We start from the raw sequence: 17,807 nt of genomic DNA on the forward strand, positions 1-17,807 counted from the left end.
ACACACACTTGTACTGTCCTCCGCTCCCCCAGCCCTATGACAGGCATGCCCCAGGCTGGCTGGGGGTGCAGACACTGGGCAGTGGTGCTCCACGTTCACTTTATCCTTGAGTTTATTTCGTACCTATATGGATTGGGTGGATTTCAAGTTCGTCGAAATAGTTGAGGACAGTCTCGTCTTCGGTGTTGACGTCCCGGTAGTTGCTCAGAGCCCGGAGGAACCGGTCCTGGCTGTAGTGGGTCCCTGTCACGATGCTCTCGGGGAGGTTTATCACCCGCTCCTTGAGGAACTCGTCGGACGCATCCAGTGAACACACGAACTCTGGAGAGAAGGAGCTTGTGAGTTCACACAGGGGTCCTGGAGCCGGCAAGCAGGTGCTGGCAGACCCGCCACTGCTCAACCCAGACGTCTGGTTACCAGCTGGGAAATCCTGTTGCCACAGAGGGCCTGGCCAATTGGCCTTCTTGCTGCCTCTGGTGGAGGACAGATACAAATCACCATGTTTCCAGAGACCACCCCCCCAGTGAAGCCCATGCGCACGTGCTCAGTCGCTCAGTCGTGTCCGACTCTTTGTGACCCCATGGACTGTAGCCCACGAGGCTCCTCTGTCCATGGGATTTCCTAGGCAAGAATACTGGAGTTGAAGGAGGAAACAGACAGAGCTGGACTCCATCTTAGGCCAGGCTGAGAACATTAGGCTACACGCATGGTCACCCTCCCACTGCACTCTGAACTTTGTGCCCGGTGTCTATAGAAACGGCATACCAATGGGAAACCAGACCCCCTGGATAAAAGAGCCTCAGGACTTGGACTTGGACTCTCCGTTGCCTAAAAGAATACACTAATTATCTCTGTAACAGAACAAAGTCGTAAATTCCATTATGTTTATTGGGATATGACCACAGTCCTATTGATAAATGTCTACTGTTTATCTAGTCTTGTGACACATGATGGAGAAGGCAATGGCACCCCACTCCAGTCCTCTTGCCTGGAAAATCCCTTGGACGGAGGAGCCTGGAAGGCTGCAGTCCATGGGGTCGCTAACGGTCCGGCACGACTGAGCGACTTCACTTTCACTCTTCACTTTTCATGCATTGGAGAAGGAAACGGCAACCCACTCCAGTGTTCTTGCCTGGAGAATCCCAGGGACGGGGGAGCCTGGTGGGCTGCCGTCTATGGGGTCGCACAGAGTCGGACACGACTGAAGTGACTTAGCAGCAGTAGCAGTGACACGTGAATCATTGGTTAACTTTGATCGTATCTCCTTTTTACCTTGTCCAGACTAGTTTCAAGGAATTTGGGGAGGTGGGTTTGAGCAAGTACATGTAGGGTATATAAGGTTTTCACAAAAACTGGTACGGGTCCTTGGCTAAGAGGAGACTCTGCCTTGGGCCCGCTGGCGTAATAAACTGCACTCCACTATCTGCATTGTCCTTCTGAGTGAGTTTGTTTCCTGGAACGCGTGGCTACAACAGAGTGGGTTGCCATTTCCTCCTCCGGGGGATCTCTCCCACCCAGGGAGCGGCTCCCGCACTGGGCACACTCTTCACCTCTAAGTCACGTGGGAGGCCCAATTAATGGGCATCTTGTAAAATCTATTGTTTTTCTTTCCCTTCCTCCGTTTCTTCCTTTCTGCTTTCCTTCCTTCCCTCTTTTCAATAAAAACAGCAAAAATTGGGAATTCCCTTGAAGTCCAGTGGTTAGGACTCCACACTTCTCCTGCCAAGAGACAGGTTCAATCTCTGGTCAAGGAACTAAGATCCTACAAGCCATGTGGCATGGCCAAAAATTAAAAAGGAGAAATTGTCAATCCAAATCTCTAATAACCCTGTGATACATCTGTTGTCAGCTGCCCAGTCAATTGTCACCTTGATACATTTCCAGCACAATATCACCATTTCCCAAAGAGACTCACAGCTATGAGCAAAATGCTCTGATGGCCAATTTGCCAAATTAATATAAACAGGGACTTCCCTGGGACTTTAATTTTTCATAGATCAACCTATTTGCTCACTTCATGCTATGAAACATCTATGTTCAGTATAACACAGTCAGTGCTTATCGAATATTTGACACATGGATCATTATTAATGACAGTGAGCATTTCATCCACCCCTCAGTGCACACTTCACGTATGCAAGCCAACCGCCCCTTTTATGTAACTTACATACCAAGTCAGTATTTCTCCTGCCTTTACTCATCCCAGGGCCAGGGCCAGGACCAGGCAGCTAGAGACCAAAGCCCACTGCAACTACTCATACTAGTCAATCCCCTGCCTTTCCCACAGTAATCTCAAGAGAGGCTGAGTCCTAGACTTTCCCCTGCCTCCTGACCAACCCTGGTGCTTCTCCCAGTGGCCCTGGATGGTTCCCACACTCCCTTCTCTGGGGAAATATGAGGAATAAATTCTTCTTTCAATGGCATTAGCCTCTCATGTCTCTGTCATTTCCATTAATTAAAATCTCACAGTTCAAATGAGACAATGATCTGATTTTTTTCAGGAAGAGAGAAACTAATGACAATTTCTTTTTAAAAAGGGGGGAGGGGGGCTAATTGAAAAGAACAGACTAGACATTCCAAAGAGATTTCATCATGGATGTGTTTGGACCCTACCCGGCAGAGAGCAGCCCCGTGGATCAGGACTAAGAACTGCATATCTTTTTACCTCTTGTGTTTCCATTTTCTTATCTTAGGGAGGGGTTTCATTCGCTCTGGTTTTTGGAGGCAGTGGCATGAGAAGATATGAATCTGAATTCAAGCCCTCACATTTACCAGCGAAGAGGGCTTGGATCAGTCTCTGGACTTCAGGCTCGGGATCCGGTAAACAAGGGAGTAATTCCTGCCTCCCAAGCTCATGGAGAAGCTCAATAAGCTCCCCTCTCGTATCCTTCCTGTTACGTGGCAGATGGTGGGTTGAGCTGAATTTTATCCAGCTGCCTCAGGGAGAACAGGAGGATTTACCATGGGGTTTAGAATGAATGCCTATCGCCCAGAAGTGCTAAAGTCTCATAAACTGGACAGATGGGCTTATTTAGACCAGTCGACTTTACTTTTTAACCTTTCTGGAGGCAAGTACAGAAATTAATGGGAAACCTAAGAGAACCCATTCCTCTGGCATTTTGTGATCCTGCCTCAGGCAAACAGTATATATCCATCCTTGAGGATGACTGCTCCCTGATGTCTCTGCTTCCAGAAGCTTCATCACAAGCTGTGCCTGGGCCAGGAGGAGGAAAGGAGTATAGCTGTGAATTGTCTCTCTCGGGGACTTTGACACAGTGAGCAGCCTCTTCCAAGCTACCTCCCTGGGCTAAGAAAATAGCTATTCTTATATTTATCATATGACCGGAACTTGGTTAAACCTCATGCAAACTGACTTAAAAAAAAAAAAGAAGAAGAAGGAAAAAACTTTTAAAGTTGATGGCGGAGTCACAAGAAATGCCTGCTAGGTACTCAGCAAATCCTTTTTCATGGGACACATTGTTGATACTTCTCTTTCAAGGGTATGTTGTGAGAGCTCTGGGTAAATACCTAAAAGGATAAACTTGTGGTGGTTAGGGACCCGAGCTGCTTCTTCCTGCACAGTCTCGATTCTGGATTCTGGATGTCTTCCAGAAAAGACAATGGCATGGCCAGGACCTAAAGCAGAGCAGGAAGGAAGGGCAGTGACCCAGTCCCTGGCGGTCTCACCAACTGACAACTCTCCCCAGGACACTGTAGAGCACAGGGAATAGAGGCAATATTTTGTAATAACTACAAATGGAGCACAATTTTAAAACATTGTTAAATCAAAAAAAAAAAGGAAAAAATTTTTTAAAAAGTGAATCAGAACTTCCCTGATGGTCTGGTGGTTAAGACTTCACCTTCCACTGCAGGGGGTGAGGGTTTGATCCCTAAGATCCCATATGCCTCATGGCTGAAAAACCAAAACGCAAAACAGAAGCAATGTTGTAACACAGTCAATAAAGACTTTTAAAAAAATTGTGAATCACTATGCTGTATTATGCTATATACCTGAAATTTATATAATGTTGTAAATCAACTATATCTCAAGTTTTAAAAAAGTACAGAAAAACAAAAAAGAAAGGAAGTCAGGGCACCAACAGATTGGCTAACTTTTCTGCTCTGTCACAGAAGGGAACAGCAGATATGAATGTTCTCATAGGGACTCTATCCATTACCCCCAGTGCATTCTTTAGGTTGGAATTTGATATTAAGGATATTGCTTTACTTTTTTCCTGATACAAACAAACCTACTTTATCAACATAAAAAATGTTGTTGTGGTACAAAAGAGATATCAAATGACGTTCCTTTAAATATGACCTTGGAGAAGTAGCTTAAACTTACCAGGTATGATTAGTTTATCATAGGGAAACATTTTGCCTCTGCCTTCTTCTTCCTCCTCCTCATCCTCTTCTAGTAAAACAAAATATACATCATTGAATTCATTACATATTATTATGAAGGACAGCTCAAAAATGTAAATGTTTTAACTGAGTCACTCATGAAAACTAGCTGTAACGAGGAAAGCTTGTATTTTAGATATAGTCCCTCTGATTTTTTTAATTGTGACCGTTATTACTCTGAACAATAAAGTTGCAACTTATCTGAATGTAAACATTCAAAACAAAAGGAACACCCACACTTACGGCTGAACAGGTCTTTGGCCTGATCATAGGTCTTTGGGAATCCATCCAAAATGTAACCTTGATTCCTGCAAGGCATGGATTTTAGCTTTTCTTTCATAAATCTAATAATATATTGATCTTCCAGGCGACCTGATAAAAAGAAAAAAAAAATTACCATGCAGTCATATTCTACATATACAGGTTACATTCTAAAGTGACCTCAAAAATTCTTGTGTCGTCAAAATTACTACTGAAAAACTCTTATCTTTGCATTACAGTGAAAAATATGTGGTTCTGTATTTAAACCATGACACATGAATTCTAACGCCCTGTAAAGTAGGAGAAACTAAGGAACTCGTCTGCAAGAAAGAGTGGAGGCAAATGCTGATGTGTGCACTTTCAGATTTGTTTTTTTAACCGTGGTCACAACTTTTGGATGAAGTTGAAAGAGCAGTTAAGTGGAGAAATCCAGAGTGTTCTCCCTGACTGGCGGGGTTTACTCAATTCTATTTTGATATTATACTTCTATGCTTTGATACATAATAAAAAATGCTTCCATTGTGAGAATTCAGTGGGATGGTATTCATGCATCCTGCTGCCACATGATTTATTAATAGCACACGCCCAATAAATATTTGCTGCTTTTGAATAAAAATCAAGCTTGATCCTGACCCTTAAAGGCACCAGCCCTCTGCTCCCTGTCTCTTCCAGTCGGCATTTCAGACCTTGACCCCACTGGACAGTTTTCTCTCCAGCCTTGAATGTGGGATTCCTGCAGTTGCTTGGGGAGGCAAAGGAGGGAGGAGTTTGTCCAAAAACTGTCACAGTGTTTCCAAGACAGTATGATGTAACTTCTCTAAAATATTCATCTATCCTTCCATTGTTAACTGTTGAACAGCTATCACTTCTAAAAAACAGCCCTGCCTTTATATGGCTTAATATATACATTATGGTAATGCAAGTTTTGGAGAAGGAAATGGCAACCCACTCCAGTGTTCTTGCCTGGAGAATCCCAGGGATGGAGGAGCTTGATGGGCTAGAGCCCATGGGGTCCCAAGAGTCAGACAGGACTGAGCAACTAAACAACAATGCAAGTCTGGGGAGTTTAGAAACTGATCTCTGAAACTCTTCCTGGTGCTGCTGCTGCTAAGTCGCTTCAGTCATGTCTGACTCTGTGCGACCCCATAGATGACAGCCCACCAGGCTCCCCCATCCCTGGGATTCTCCGGGCAAGAACACTGGAGTGGGTTGCCATTTCCTTCTCCAATGCATGAAAGTGAAAAGTGAAAGGGAAGTCGCTCAGTTGTGTCCAACTCTTAGCGGACCCCATGGACTGCAGCCCACCTGGCTCCTCTGTCCGTGGGAGTTTCCAGGCAAGAGTACTGGAGTGGGTTGCCATTGCCTTCTCCGGAAACTCTTCCTAGGGCAGCACTATACTTTCAGCTTATCAGTGGATGTATAATATAAAATAATTTGAAGCCTTTTTTATTATTCAATGACAACGAGATGATCTAATGAAAACAGCTCTCCTTTCTTCCACCTTTCATTGTCACACAAATCATTAGGTGGTAATTGATTCAGAAAATAATCGCGTCTTTCAGAAACTTAAATATTATGGCAGAGACAAAAAGATAAAGATGTTATTTAACATAATGAAATTCCTCAAAGTGATTTGACATTCCTTTTCAGTAAGGTTCACAGTGCTGTCAAGAAATAAAGCCACATTTTAAAAATGTCAAGGATCCACTGATATCCAAAGATGAGTTTTATTTAAACAGTATTTCCAATTCTCAAAAGCTTCCCTGATAAGGAAAGGCACATACTCAGAAATCTAGCTTCAGCCTCCTCTGTGGCATCCCTTGGTTTATTTCAGGCAATGAGCTTGGCCATTTGTTCTGTTTGTTTCAGAACTAAGCGTTCAATATGCCAGAAGGGGGCTTGAGCAGCAGTTTATTTTATCTTTATTTTCTGCACTGGGTCTTCGTTGCTGCACGTGGGCTTTCTCTAGTTGCGGCGAACGGGGACTGCTCTTCGCCGTGGTGCACGGGCTTCTCACTGCGGCGGCTTCTCGTGGTGCGGAGCACGCAGTCCAGGCATGTGGGCCTCAGTAGCTGTGGCACACGGGCTCAGTAGTTGCGGTGCTCAGGCTTAGTTGCCCCAAGGCATGTGGCATTTTCCTGGACCGGGGATCGAACCTGTGCACTCTGCACTGGCAGGCGGATTCTTATCCACTGTGCCACCGGGGAAGCCCTGAGCGGCAGTTTATGATAACCATGGAATGTGAGTACACAAAGGGCCAAGTCCAGGTGCCTTTCTCTAGAGAACTGTGACCTCCTGGAGATACAGCCATGACCTTGGCTGGCCCGGGGCATTTTGGAAGGTGACAGTTACTTCTGCTTTAAAATAAATGAGCACAGCCCTGCTGGACAGGCCTTAAAACACCACACAGCTTCATTGTTTTCTGTTTTTGTTAAATTTTAAGTCTGCCTTTCAAATAACAGTAATATTTAAATGCTAATATTAACCCATAATTATAACTGCTAAAGACAGTTTAAACATAGATAGCGGGGAGACTTCCCTGGTGGGCCCGTGGTTAAGAGAGACTGCAATTCCATTGCAGGAGTCGCCAGGTAGTTCCCTAGTTGGGGAACTAAAATCCTGCATGCCACGCAGTGCAGCCAAAATACAGGAAAAAGAAAAAAAAGGTTCAACAAGGTCTTTAAAATAATCCATGCATAACAGGGTTCAATTCCTGGGTCGGGAAGATCCCCTGGAGGAGGGCATGGCCACCCACTAAAGTATTCTTGCCTGGAGGAAGCTATGGACAGAGGAGCCTAGTGGGTCACAAAGATTTGGACACGACTGAAGTGTCTTAGCATGCATGCACAGTAGAGACACTACAAAGTTGATACATTTACATATTTTTCTCACCCTGTCCCCAACTTTTTAATTTCAAACCCACAGAAAAGTTAAAAGGCCAGTCTGCCGATCACCTGGAATCCCACCAACCAGATTCAACAAATCCACAATGCAAAAAGGATCTAGAACTAGTTAGTGAATTCTGTGGTTTAAACAAGTCCTTATTTTGGCTGCATGGTCAGGGATCAACGGGAGTGGAATCACGAATTGATAAGAATTCGGAGGTGCCTCCCTGCAGGACTGTGAGTTCTGTCTTGCTGGAGTTCTTAGACTCAAATGATGACACACTGGGTCAGGTGAGGACTTCTGCCTCTTCATGCTATGAAATTTCCAGAGGTTTGCACCATGGGTTCACAGGTCTTCTTTTGTTTAAACGTAACCTGGGTCTGTGTTCTAGTTTCAGGTAAATGTGAATAGGAAGGAGTTTTGAACAAGCTTGAAGAAAAAAGCACTTTCCTGGGGTTACGGGGGACTGACTGGACTATTGCCATCTTGTCAGAAGTGAGCGGGTGGGTGGGCTGTGACAGCGGGGAGGGTGGGCCTGTGACAGCGGGGAGGGTTGCCTCCCTCCCTGTGCATGCTAAGTCGCTTCAGTCCGACTCTTTGCAACCCTTTGCACTGGAGCCCATCAGGCTCCACTGTCCATGAGATTCTCCAGGCAAGAATACTGGAGTAGGTTGCCACTCCCTTCTCCAGGGGATCTTCCCGACCCAAGGATCGAACCCATGTCTCTTATGTCTCTGGCACTGGCAGGCGGGTTCTTTACCACTAGCACCAACTGGAGACCCTGGCTACTAATCCAGTTGGCCTCTCCTGCATGCTGGGATAGATTGAAGGCAAAAGGAGAAGGGGGTGGCAGAGGATGAGACGGTTTGATAGCATCACTGACTCAGTGAGTGATAAATGTGAGCAAACGCTGGGAGATAGCAGAGGACAGAGGAGCCTGGTGTGCTGCAGTCCATAGGGTTGCAAAGAGTCAGACGTGACTTAGCGACTGAATGGCAACAACAGCATCAGTGGGAAGAACAGAATCTCCTGCCAAGGACAGGCCCTTCTTGAACTTTGGTGACGCAATGACTGCTCTCAACCATAATTCTTGTTCTGTGTGGTCACCCCCACCGGGACATGAAAAGAGTCCAGTCAGTACTTCATGTCACCCTGTTTACACAAAGTTATTGGATAAGACTTTCGGGTCTTTGCAAAGACCAACTATATGATCCTGTCAATAAACATTGTCCCGTGTCTGTCTGGTTCTGGCCTTAGACCCCAGGCTTACAGCGTATGTACACATGACCACGGTCACCTGTGGATTCCTACAAACCCCAGGCCCCACCCTTCCAAGTGGCCTTGCCAGACTTCCTCCACAGGTGTCCTCACAATGGAATGTCTTGTTTTGCTTTCTTCCTCTCCCCTGAATGGTAAGAGCCGGGACACTGCAAGACTCTGAAACCAAGATAGGGATTCCCCACTGTCACAGGCGAGGCAAAGAAGGTGAAAGTGAAAGTCACTCATTTGTGTCCGACTCTTTGCGACCCCATGGACTATTCAGTCCATGGAATTCTCCAGGCCAGAATACTGGCGTGGGTGGCCATTCCCTTCTCCAGGGAATCTTCCCAACCCAGAGATCGAACCCAGGTGTCCCACTTGCAGGCGGATTCTATACCAGCTGAGCCACAAGGGAAGTCCAAGAATACTGGAGTGGGTAGCCTATCCTTTCTTCAGGCGATCTTCCCGACCCAGGAATCGAACCAGGGTCTCGTGCATTGCAGGAGGATTCTTAACCAACTGGGCTACAAAGGAAACAGGCGAGGCAAGGGCAGTGTCATATCTTAAAGTGTTGACCTGTGTTTTCTGCCCTTCACCTCTGGGATTTTAAATTCCATTTCCTCCACACCCAGCCCAGCCAGAGCAAAAATTCAGACTCAGATAACCAGCTGGTATAAGTGAATGCTCAGTGTTGTTCAGTTGCTAAGTTGTCTCCAACTCTTTGGGACCCCGTGAACGGTGGCACACCAGTCCTTCACTGTCTCCCAGAGTTTGCTTAAACCCGTGTCCATCGAGTCGGTGATGCCATCCAACCATCTCATCCTCTGTCGTCCCCTTCTCCTCCTGCCCTGAATCTTTCCCAGCATCAGGGTCTTTTCCAAGAGGTTGGCTCTTTGCATCAGGTGGCCAAAGTGCTGGAGCTTCAGCACCAGTCTTTCCAATGAGTGTTTAGGGTTATTTCCTTTATCTCTGGGAAATCTCTCTGGGATTCTGACTTTCATTTCCTCCCCATCTGGCCTGAAAGTGAAAGTGAAGTCGCTCAGTCGTGTCCGACTCTTTGCGACCCGGTGGACTGTAGCCCACCAGGCTTCTCCGTCCATGGGATTTTCCAGGCAAGAATACTGGAGTGGGTTGCCATTTCCTTCTCCAGGGGATCTTCCCGACCCAGGGATCAAACCCAGGTCTCCCACATTGCAGGCAGACGCTTTAACCTCTGAGCCACCTAGGTGTGGCCCCACCTGGCCTACATCAAAGCAAAAACCCAGACTCAGAAAGCTAGCTGGTTTAAGTGAACCCTCAGTGTATGCAGAAAAAAGCATATTCTCCGCCCTATAGACTGGACTGGAGTGGCCTGGGGGCAGGCCAGGAGGAGGTGGAGGGTTAAAACAGAGTTGGGAGGAGGGTGAGGAGTCCCGAAGATAAATAGCTAGTAAGAAGAGCATCTGGAGGGACAGTACGGGGAGTGTCAGAAGACCAGAGACAGACGGCAGCCCAGAGCTGTGCCCCAGGGGAAGGCGGTGGGCGGTCCTCAAGGGGAGAGCCCTTTTGCACCTTTGTCCTCCTTCCTGCAACACAGGAGACGCAGGTTCGATCCCTGGGTCAGGAAGATCCCCTGGAGAAAGAAATGGCAACCCACTCCAGTATTCTTGCCTGGAAAATCCCATGGACCGAGAAGCCGGCTGGCTGCAGTCCATGGGGTTGCAAGAGTTGGACATGACTTACTGACTAAACAACCACCACCTCGTTCCCTAATCCCCACTTGCTCCAGCCCAACCTTGGGGGATCAGAAACTGCCACCAGCAAGGTGGAAGGAGTCAGTAAGAGGAAAGAAACCAAAGGCGCTTGATAGGATGGGAGGGGAGGAACTCTCCACTGGATGAGAGTTCACACTTGTGACACTTTGGACTGGCCGGGAGCCAACGCTTCTGTACCAGCTGGTATAGAATCCGCCTGCAATGCAGGAGACCCTGGTTCAATTCCTGGGTCTGGAAGATCCCCTGGAGAAAGGATAGAGGTTAAAGCGTCTGCCTCCAATGCAGGAGACCTGGGTTCGATCCCTGGGTCGGGAAGATCCCCTGGAGAAGGAAATGGTAACCCATTCCAGTATTCTTGCCTGGAGAATCCCATGGACGGAGAAGCTGGTAGGCTACAGTCCACGGGGTTGCAAAGAGTCGGACACGACTGAGCGACTTCACTTACTGACTGACTGACTTACCCACTCCAGTATTCTTGGGCTTCCTTGGTGACTCAGCTGTAAGGAATCTGCCTGCAATGCAGGAGACCCTGATTCGATCCCTGGGTTGGGAAGATCCCCTGGAGAAGGGAAAGGCTACCCACTCCAGTACTCTAGCCTGTAGAGTTCAGTCCATGGCGTCGCAGAGTCAGACATGACTGAGAGACTTTCACTTTCACAGCCAATGCTAGTATTACCCGTTTGATGGAGGATCTCAATTATGTAAAGATGAAATGGTTTCTATTTTTCTAACTGCTGCTGATGCTTTCCTGCCTGGGTGGCAAGCTTCCTTAAAGACATCTCATTTCAAAACCTCATTTATGATTATTTGGCTGGAATGACCTTCTTAAAGTATGAACAAACAGAGACGCCATTTACTTATTATCTAAAAGCTGCAGTGGGACCAGCCTGAAATTCCATTCCAGGGCAAGGGAAGAATGAGTACAGAGTTTACGTTTAAAGGGACACTTAACTGCAATGCATGTGTTCAACAAACTGGTTAAAATTATCATGTGAGTGAGATAATTTTTCTGTTTATTTGTATTTCTTCCTGAATGAGTGAATCATTGGCCCAAGTTTTTCATCCATGTTTTCCTATTCAGGACTTAATGATTTTCTTATTATTTTATTAACTATTAACTTTTCGTCATATTTGGTGGTAAATATTTTTTCCTGATATGTCCTTTGCTGTTTAATTACAGTTTTTGATGCTTTACAAATACTTATGACTACTTTGGCCACCTCATGGGAAGAGTTGACTCATTGGAAAAGACTCTGATGCTGGGAGGGATTGGGGGCAGGAGGAGAAGGGGACGACAGAGGATGAGATGGCTGGATGGCATCACTGACTCGATGGACGTGGGTCTGGGTGAACTCTGGGAGTTGGTGATGGACAGGGAGGCCTGGCGTGCTGCGATTCATGGGGTCGCAAAGAGTCGGACATGACTGAGCGACTGAACTGAACTGAACTGACTGATGACTACACACAATTTTTTGAAACTTAGGTAGTTCTTTCCCATCAAGTTTTTTTTATCTTAAATCAACTCTGAATATTCATTGGAGGGACTGATGCTGAAGCCGAAGCTCCAATACTTTGGCCACCTGATGCAAAGAGTTGATTCACTGGAAAATCCTGATGCTGGAAAAGATTGAAGGCAGGAGAAGCGGGCAACAGAGGATGAGATGTGATAGCATCACCAACTCAATGGACATGAATGTGAAAAAACTCCAGCAGATAGTAGAGGACAGAGGAGCTGAAAGTGCTACAGTCCACGAGGCTGAAGAGTCAGACACAACTTAGCAACTGAACAACAACACAAGGTTGTTTTTATAACAAGGGCAAAACCCACTGTCACAAGACTATCACTGTCACAAGAATATGACTGTTACAAGAATATCACAGAATGGTTACCTGCGTTCTGGTCCATGCTTTCCTTGATGCCTTCCAAGAGCTCCTGAGCATCCTCCACATTATCCTCCTCTTCCTCCTCTTCACCTTCTTCTTCTCCTCCTTCTGTTACATCCTTAGGTGTAATGATTGCCTCCTATATATCACAAAGATATTCAAATAGCGTGATGTCCTGCATTGATTGGCTACTCTTAAACCTTATGGCAAATGATCCTGGAAAAGGCTGGTACCCAAACAGGGGAGGTACTCAAGGACAGGCATGCAAAAGTGGTCAAGATGCTTGTATCTATGGAGACGGATGAGCATCTTGTGGGTTTCTTACTCTCTTTTAGATGAGTAATCTATTTCTGTGCTAATGCCAGAACCACTTAAGAATCAACACTCTCTCTACCCACGGACACCACCTAGTAAGCATCGTTGAGTCAGACATGACTTAGTGACTAAACAAGAACATATATCCAAAAACCATAAAAACATTAATTTGAAAAGATGCATGCACCTCAATCACAGCAGCATTATTTATGATTGCCAAGACAGGGAAGCAACCTAAGGTCTATCAACAGATATGTATTTATATCACATGATGGAATACTACCCAGCCATGAAAAATAATGAAAATTTGCCTCTTGCAATAAATGGGTGGACTTGGAGGGCATTATGCTAAGTGAAATAAGTCAGACAGAGAAGAACAAATACTGTATGATATCACTTATATGTGGAATCTAAAAAATACAGCAAACTAATGAATATAACAAAAAAGAAACAGACTCAGAGATACAGAGGACAAACTAGTGGTTACCAATGTGGAGAGGGAAGAGCGGAGGGGCTATGTAAGGGCAGAAAGGTAAGAGGCACAAACTATTATTTCTAAAAGAAGATACAAGGGTATACTGTACAACACTGGGAGTATAGCCAATGCTTTATAATAACTGTAAATGGAATATAATCTTTAAAAATTGTAAATCACTTTGTACATGTGTAAGTTATACAATATTATAAATCAACTATACTATACAATTTTTAAATTGTACAACTATACAGTTTTAAAAAGAATAACAAAACCGCCAGTCAACAGAGAGAATACAAGATATATTTTGAGCAACAACTAGAGACAGACAAAAGTTTAAAGTCCACCCATGAAAGATGCTTCCACCTTACGAAGGAAAACCCTTCGGAATTCTGTGTTTTCATAATAGGGGCTGACAACAAACTCCAGTTAAAATAACAAATCTCTTTGAAGGATGCCACAGAAGATCAGTGACTTCTTAATTATAAGACTAAGAAAAGGCATTTTTAAATTATTGAAATCCCCAATAAAGTTGCTAAAATTGTTACCAGTTTCGCTATGGCTTCAGAGATGACATCTTTCAATTTAATGTGGTGCAGTTTATAGTATTTGGCTAAAACTTCAGCGACGCTGGATTTTCCCACAGCAGGAGGACCGAGAATGCAAATCTTGATCGGCTAAAAGAGGAGAAAAGGGATGACACAGGGCCTCTGAATGATCTGCAGCTAAGCGAGATCTTTATTTCAAGGATCAGCCCTTTGAAGTCTCAGGATTCCGCAGGCCGGTTCACTGCTTCATCAAGAGCCCAGAGTCACTTTCTCTTGGTGTTTAATGAGCATCTACTATGTGTCCTGATCTGCGCATGGGGGACAAGACACAGCAAACTGTGCTCAGGAGCACCCTAAAAGTACTTAAAAACAAAAAAAAGCAAAGTAGTTGAGCATTACACACTACAATTTCACCTTTGCAGTGTTACCCCTGTAAAGACAGCAAAGACAGAGAAGTTTCTAGTCTACTCTTAGAAAGTGCTTAATTTATTGCCTCTTGAACATTGTTTCTGGATTAAACTTGGTCTTGAATTATCTTTTCCTTTTTAAACCAGTTAATTTATTCTAGTTTTTTTAAAAATACACCCATTAAAAAAAATTTCCTCTGCTGAAAAACTTGCTTGGATGCTAAAGAAGCTCACTACATTCATAACTGGTGAGCAAATGTTTATTTCTAACAGAAATAAAAATACCGGTGACAAATAAGTCATTTCTTTTGAAATGGTTCAAATGGTTGTGAAACTGAAGCTTGGTATTTTGCAAGGCAAATTTTCAAAATTTTAAATTAAAAAAAAATCATGCCAAAGAAAAGAAATTTCCATGGGCAGAGTGTCCATGTGCTTAAAGCTTACATAATTTCATACATGGAGTTGATTATCATGATTACTGCTATCATTATTAGTACTACTACTATTGTTATTACTATTTGTCAGGCTGTGAAGGGAGTGAGCAGAGGCCCTGCAGGGGTGCTGGGTAAGGTGTGGTGGACATGAATGATCTCGTCTGCTCAGGGGCAGGCTCTCAGGGTGATGGCGATGACCAAGGTGGTGGGCATGGAGAGGGTAGGAGTCAGCAGAGCAACACTGGAACTGAGTCTTGATGCACAGAGCTGGGCTCCGAGGGGCACATGGTGCCTTCACCAAGACGTGAGGGCCGGTGGTCAACTGGGCAGGTTCACCTGCCTGTGTCACCCACACACCAAGAGCGGATCTGTCTCCTGGCGTAGGGATGCTCACCTTGTGTGCTGCGTGCTAAGTTGCATCTGACTCTTTGTGACTCTATGGACTGTAGCCTGCCAGGCTCCTCTGTCCATGGGATTTTTTAGGCAAGACTACTGGAGTGGATCACCATTTCCTCCTCCAGGGGATCTTCCCAACCCAGGGATCAAACCCATGTCTCCTGCGTCTCCTGCACTGAAGGTGGATTCTTTACCCGCTGAGCCATCAGAGAAGCCACCTTATCAGGGTACAAAGCAGGAGCTGGTAGTTTACTCGTTTATAATGACAAGTAGGGTTGCCACTGGGCTCAGGACTCTCCAAGGGCACGTGTTTGGTATATTACCCCTCAAGGCAGACACGTATAGAAAATAGTTTGATGAGCTTTGATCAGAGTGAGGAGAGTTGGATGAATGGACTGTTAAGTGGCAATAGATCAAGGTGGCTGAATGCACCTGGCTCTGCACAGGGCCGACTTTGCTTTGTTAAAGGAATGGGATTGTGGGGGCCATTGGCTCAATGCCACCGGCATGGCACTGTCTACACTGCCCTCGGTCGTGTTTGCTGTTCTATGCTGCCATGCTCACCAACGCCCCAGGGATGGACAGACTCACTTTAATCTTTAGGTATGCTTACTCCTTCTATCATATTCTGTCCAGTTTTGCTCATCAGAAACCACATGGTCTCTTTAAGGTGTCTTGTCCTACCTCCACTCTGACTTGGTGTTGTTCTAAGTTGACCCACAGATGACAACACTAGTCTAACCTCTTGAGTTGCTCTGTGCTTCAGGACAGTCTCCAAGGACAGCCATCGTGGGTGTCTCAGATGCTTAAAAGCATCATCGTTTCTTTTGCAAATTGGTACATCTTTTACTGATTCTCAACAAGGCATCATTTTCCAGAGAGTATGATTTTTAGGCTACAAATGCAACTCTGCTGGCTTTTGTTCAGTATTTCCATGCACAATGGCAACCTGAGGGCACCTGTTCCTCGTGGACTGTAGTTTTCTAAATGCTTTCTCCTGTCATATTCACTCTCATCTTGGGAAAGCCTCCCTGTGAGAAATCCAAAGATCTGGGCAAGTGCTGCCTTTACTTGACTTCAGAGATGGAGCTGTGGAGGCTCCACAGTTCGGCCGTTCAAGCTAAGTTGGCATCTTAGCTAGTCTGAATCCCTGACTAGCTGTGTGACCTTGAAGAAATTGCTCCATCTCACTGAGCTTTGGTTTCCTCATCTGGAATATGGAGATAAGAATATCTACGGAAAGTTGTGATTGCTAAAGCGATCAGAAGGGCCTTCTCTGCTGATTCAGTGGTTAAGATTTTGCCTGCCAATGCAGGAGGCGCAGATTCGATCCTTGGCTGGGGACCTAAGTTCCCACATGCCTTGCGGCCAAAAAACCAAAACATAAAACAGAAGCAATATTGTAACAAATTCAATAAAGACTTTAAAAATGATCCACATCAACAACAAAAATCTTAAAAAAAAAAAATTAAAATGACCAGCAAATCCCCTGGCCAATCAGAAAAGATCAAAGTAATCATCAGCCTTCCCTACCTCCTACCTACCCAGATGGATACCCAGGTGAAACATGGACCATTGAGGGACCTGACATCTTCCCTTATAGAGACGGCTCTGTGACACTCAGTCTGGGGCTCACTATCATGTTCAGTTGGTGTCAAGCATAACGGTCATCAGTGTCAACTCAAAAATTTTTAATATTCGATTGGCAAGTTTCCAATAGAATATAGATGCGGATTGTTAGACCTGAACAACGGGTGAGACCTGATAAAGACCTTGAATTTAGAAATTCAGACATGTGAAAGAAAAGTACTGCCGTTGGTGTAATTACACCAAAGCCTCATGTACTTTGCTTAAATCAGAAGCTTAAATAGGAAGTGGTTATAGTTACCAATAATCTTCTGCTTTGCTTGTACTCTTTGAGGATGCTGTTGATATTTTCCACAAATCCTGCTTGAGCGAACCATCGAATGTTAAAATTCTCCTTCACAAAGAGTGCTTCCATCCTCAAATTGACCAGTAAGTGGTCAATATTCTCTTGCTAAGAGAGAAAAGGACGTCAAAGACTTGTCTCCTGCCAGCCCCCTCCCCCGACAGTTATAACAAACCTAAATCACCGAAGTTATTGAAGAAAAATATGGACGCATTTGCTAAACATGAATGTCAGTGAAGACAGCTCTAAGTTTGATACTTTGGCCACCTGATGGGAAGAGCCAACTCATTGGGAAAGACCCTGATGCTGGGAAAGATTGAAGGCAGGAGAAGAAGGGGATGGCAGAGGCTGAGATGGTTAGACAGCATCACTGACTCAGTGGACATGAGTTTGAGCAAACTCTGGAAGATAGTGAAAAACAGGGAAGCCTGGCGTGCTGCAGTCCACGGGGTCGCAGAGAGTTGGACACGACTTAGCGACTGAATGACAAGTTTTGACAGAGCACCTGCTGTGAGACTCTGTGACCCCAAAGTCTCCCCACACTTGCTCTCTTGTGATGGGCGGTGTCCTGCCTTACACAGTTACACAAACAAAGAGTAGGGAGAGGGACTCCCTTGGTGGTCCAGTGGTTAAGGCTCTGTGGTTCCACTGCAGGAGGCATGGATTGGGCCATGCAGTGTGGCAAAAAAAAATAAATAAATAAATGGTAGAGAGATACTAGAAGTGCAAGTGGAAGATTTCTTCCTTTAAAAAAAAAAAGGTTTTTTAAAATTCTACCAGTTTTTTGAGCATTGCAATCTCATGGTTCAAAATCCAAAAGAACAAAAAGTACAGGGCAAACATACACACTACT

General features: G+C 45.1%; 1 protein-coding gene across 5 annotated transcripts in view; it reads right to left on the reverse strand.

The window, feature by feature from the left end:
* Nucleotides 1-17,807, reverse strand: part of AK7 (adenylate kinase 7) — a 67,612-nt gene that overhangs the window by 7,767 nt on the left and 42,038 nt on the right. For 3 of the 5 annotated variants that reach the window (XM_086363048.1, XM_086363047.1, XM_086363049.1), the window contains 6 exons: nucleotides 16,913-17,062; nucleotides 13,788-13,916; nucleotides 12,456-12,588; nucleotides 4,648-4,776; nucleotides 4,346-4,414; nucleotides 124-321 (listed from right to left, as the gene is read on the reverse strand). In XM_086363048.1, coding sequence (XP_086219174.1) covers nucleotides 124-321; nucleotides 4,346-4,414; nucleotides 4,648-4,776; nucleotides 12,456-12,588; nucleotides 13,788-13,916; nucleotides 16,913-17,062 — 808 coding nt within the window. Of the gene's footprint in view, nucleotides 1-123; nucleotides 322-3,727; nucleotides 3,914-4,345; nucleotides 4,415-4,647; nucleotides 4,777-12,455; nucleotides 12,589-13,787; nucleotides 13,917-16,912; nucleotides 17,063-17,807 lie in introns of those variants that run through there. The other 2 variants (XM_086363051.1, XM_086363050.1) reach the window with 1 other exon arrangement.

This window comes from Bos grunniens, chromosome 21 (genome assembly GCF_055505025.1).
Source record: "Bos grunniens cultivar Pamir isolate PY7600 chromosome 21, Bosgru_T2T1.0, whole genome shotgun sequence".
NCBI lineage: Eukaryota > Metazoa > Chordata > Mammalia > Artiodactyla > Bovidae > Bos > Bos grunniens.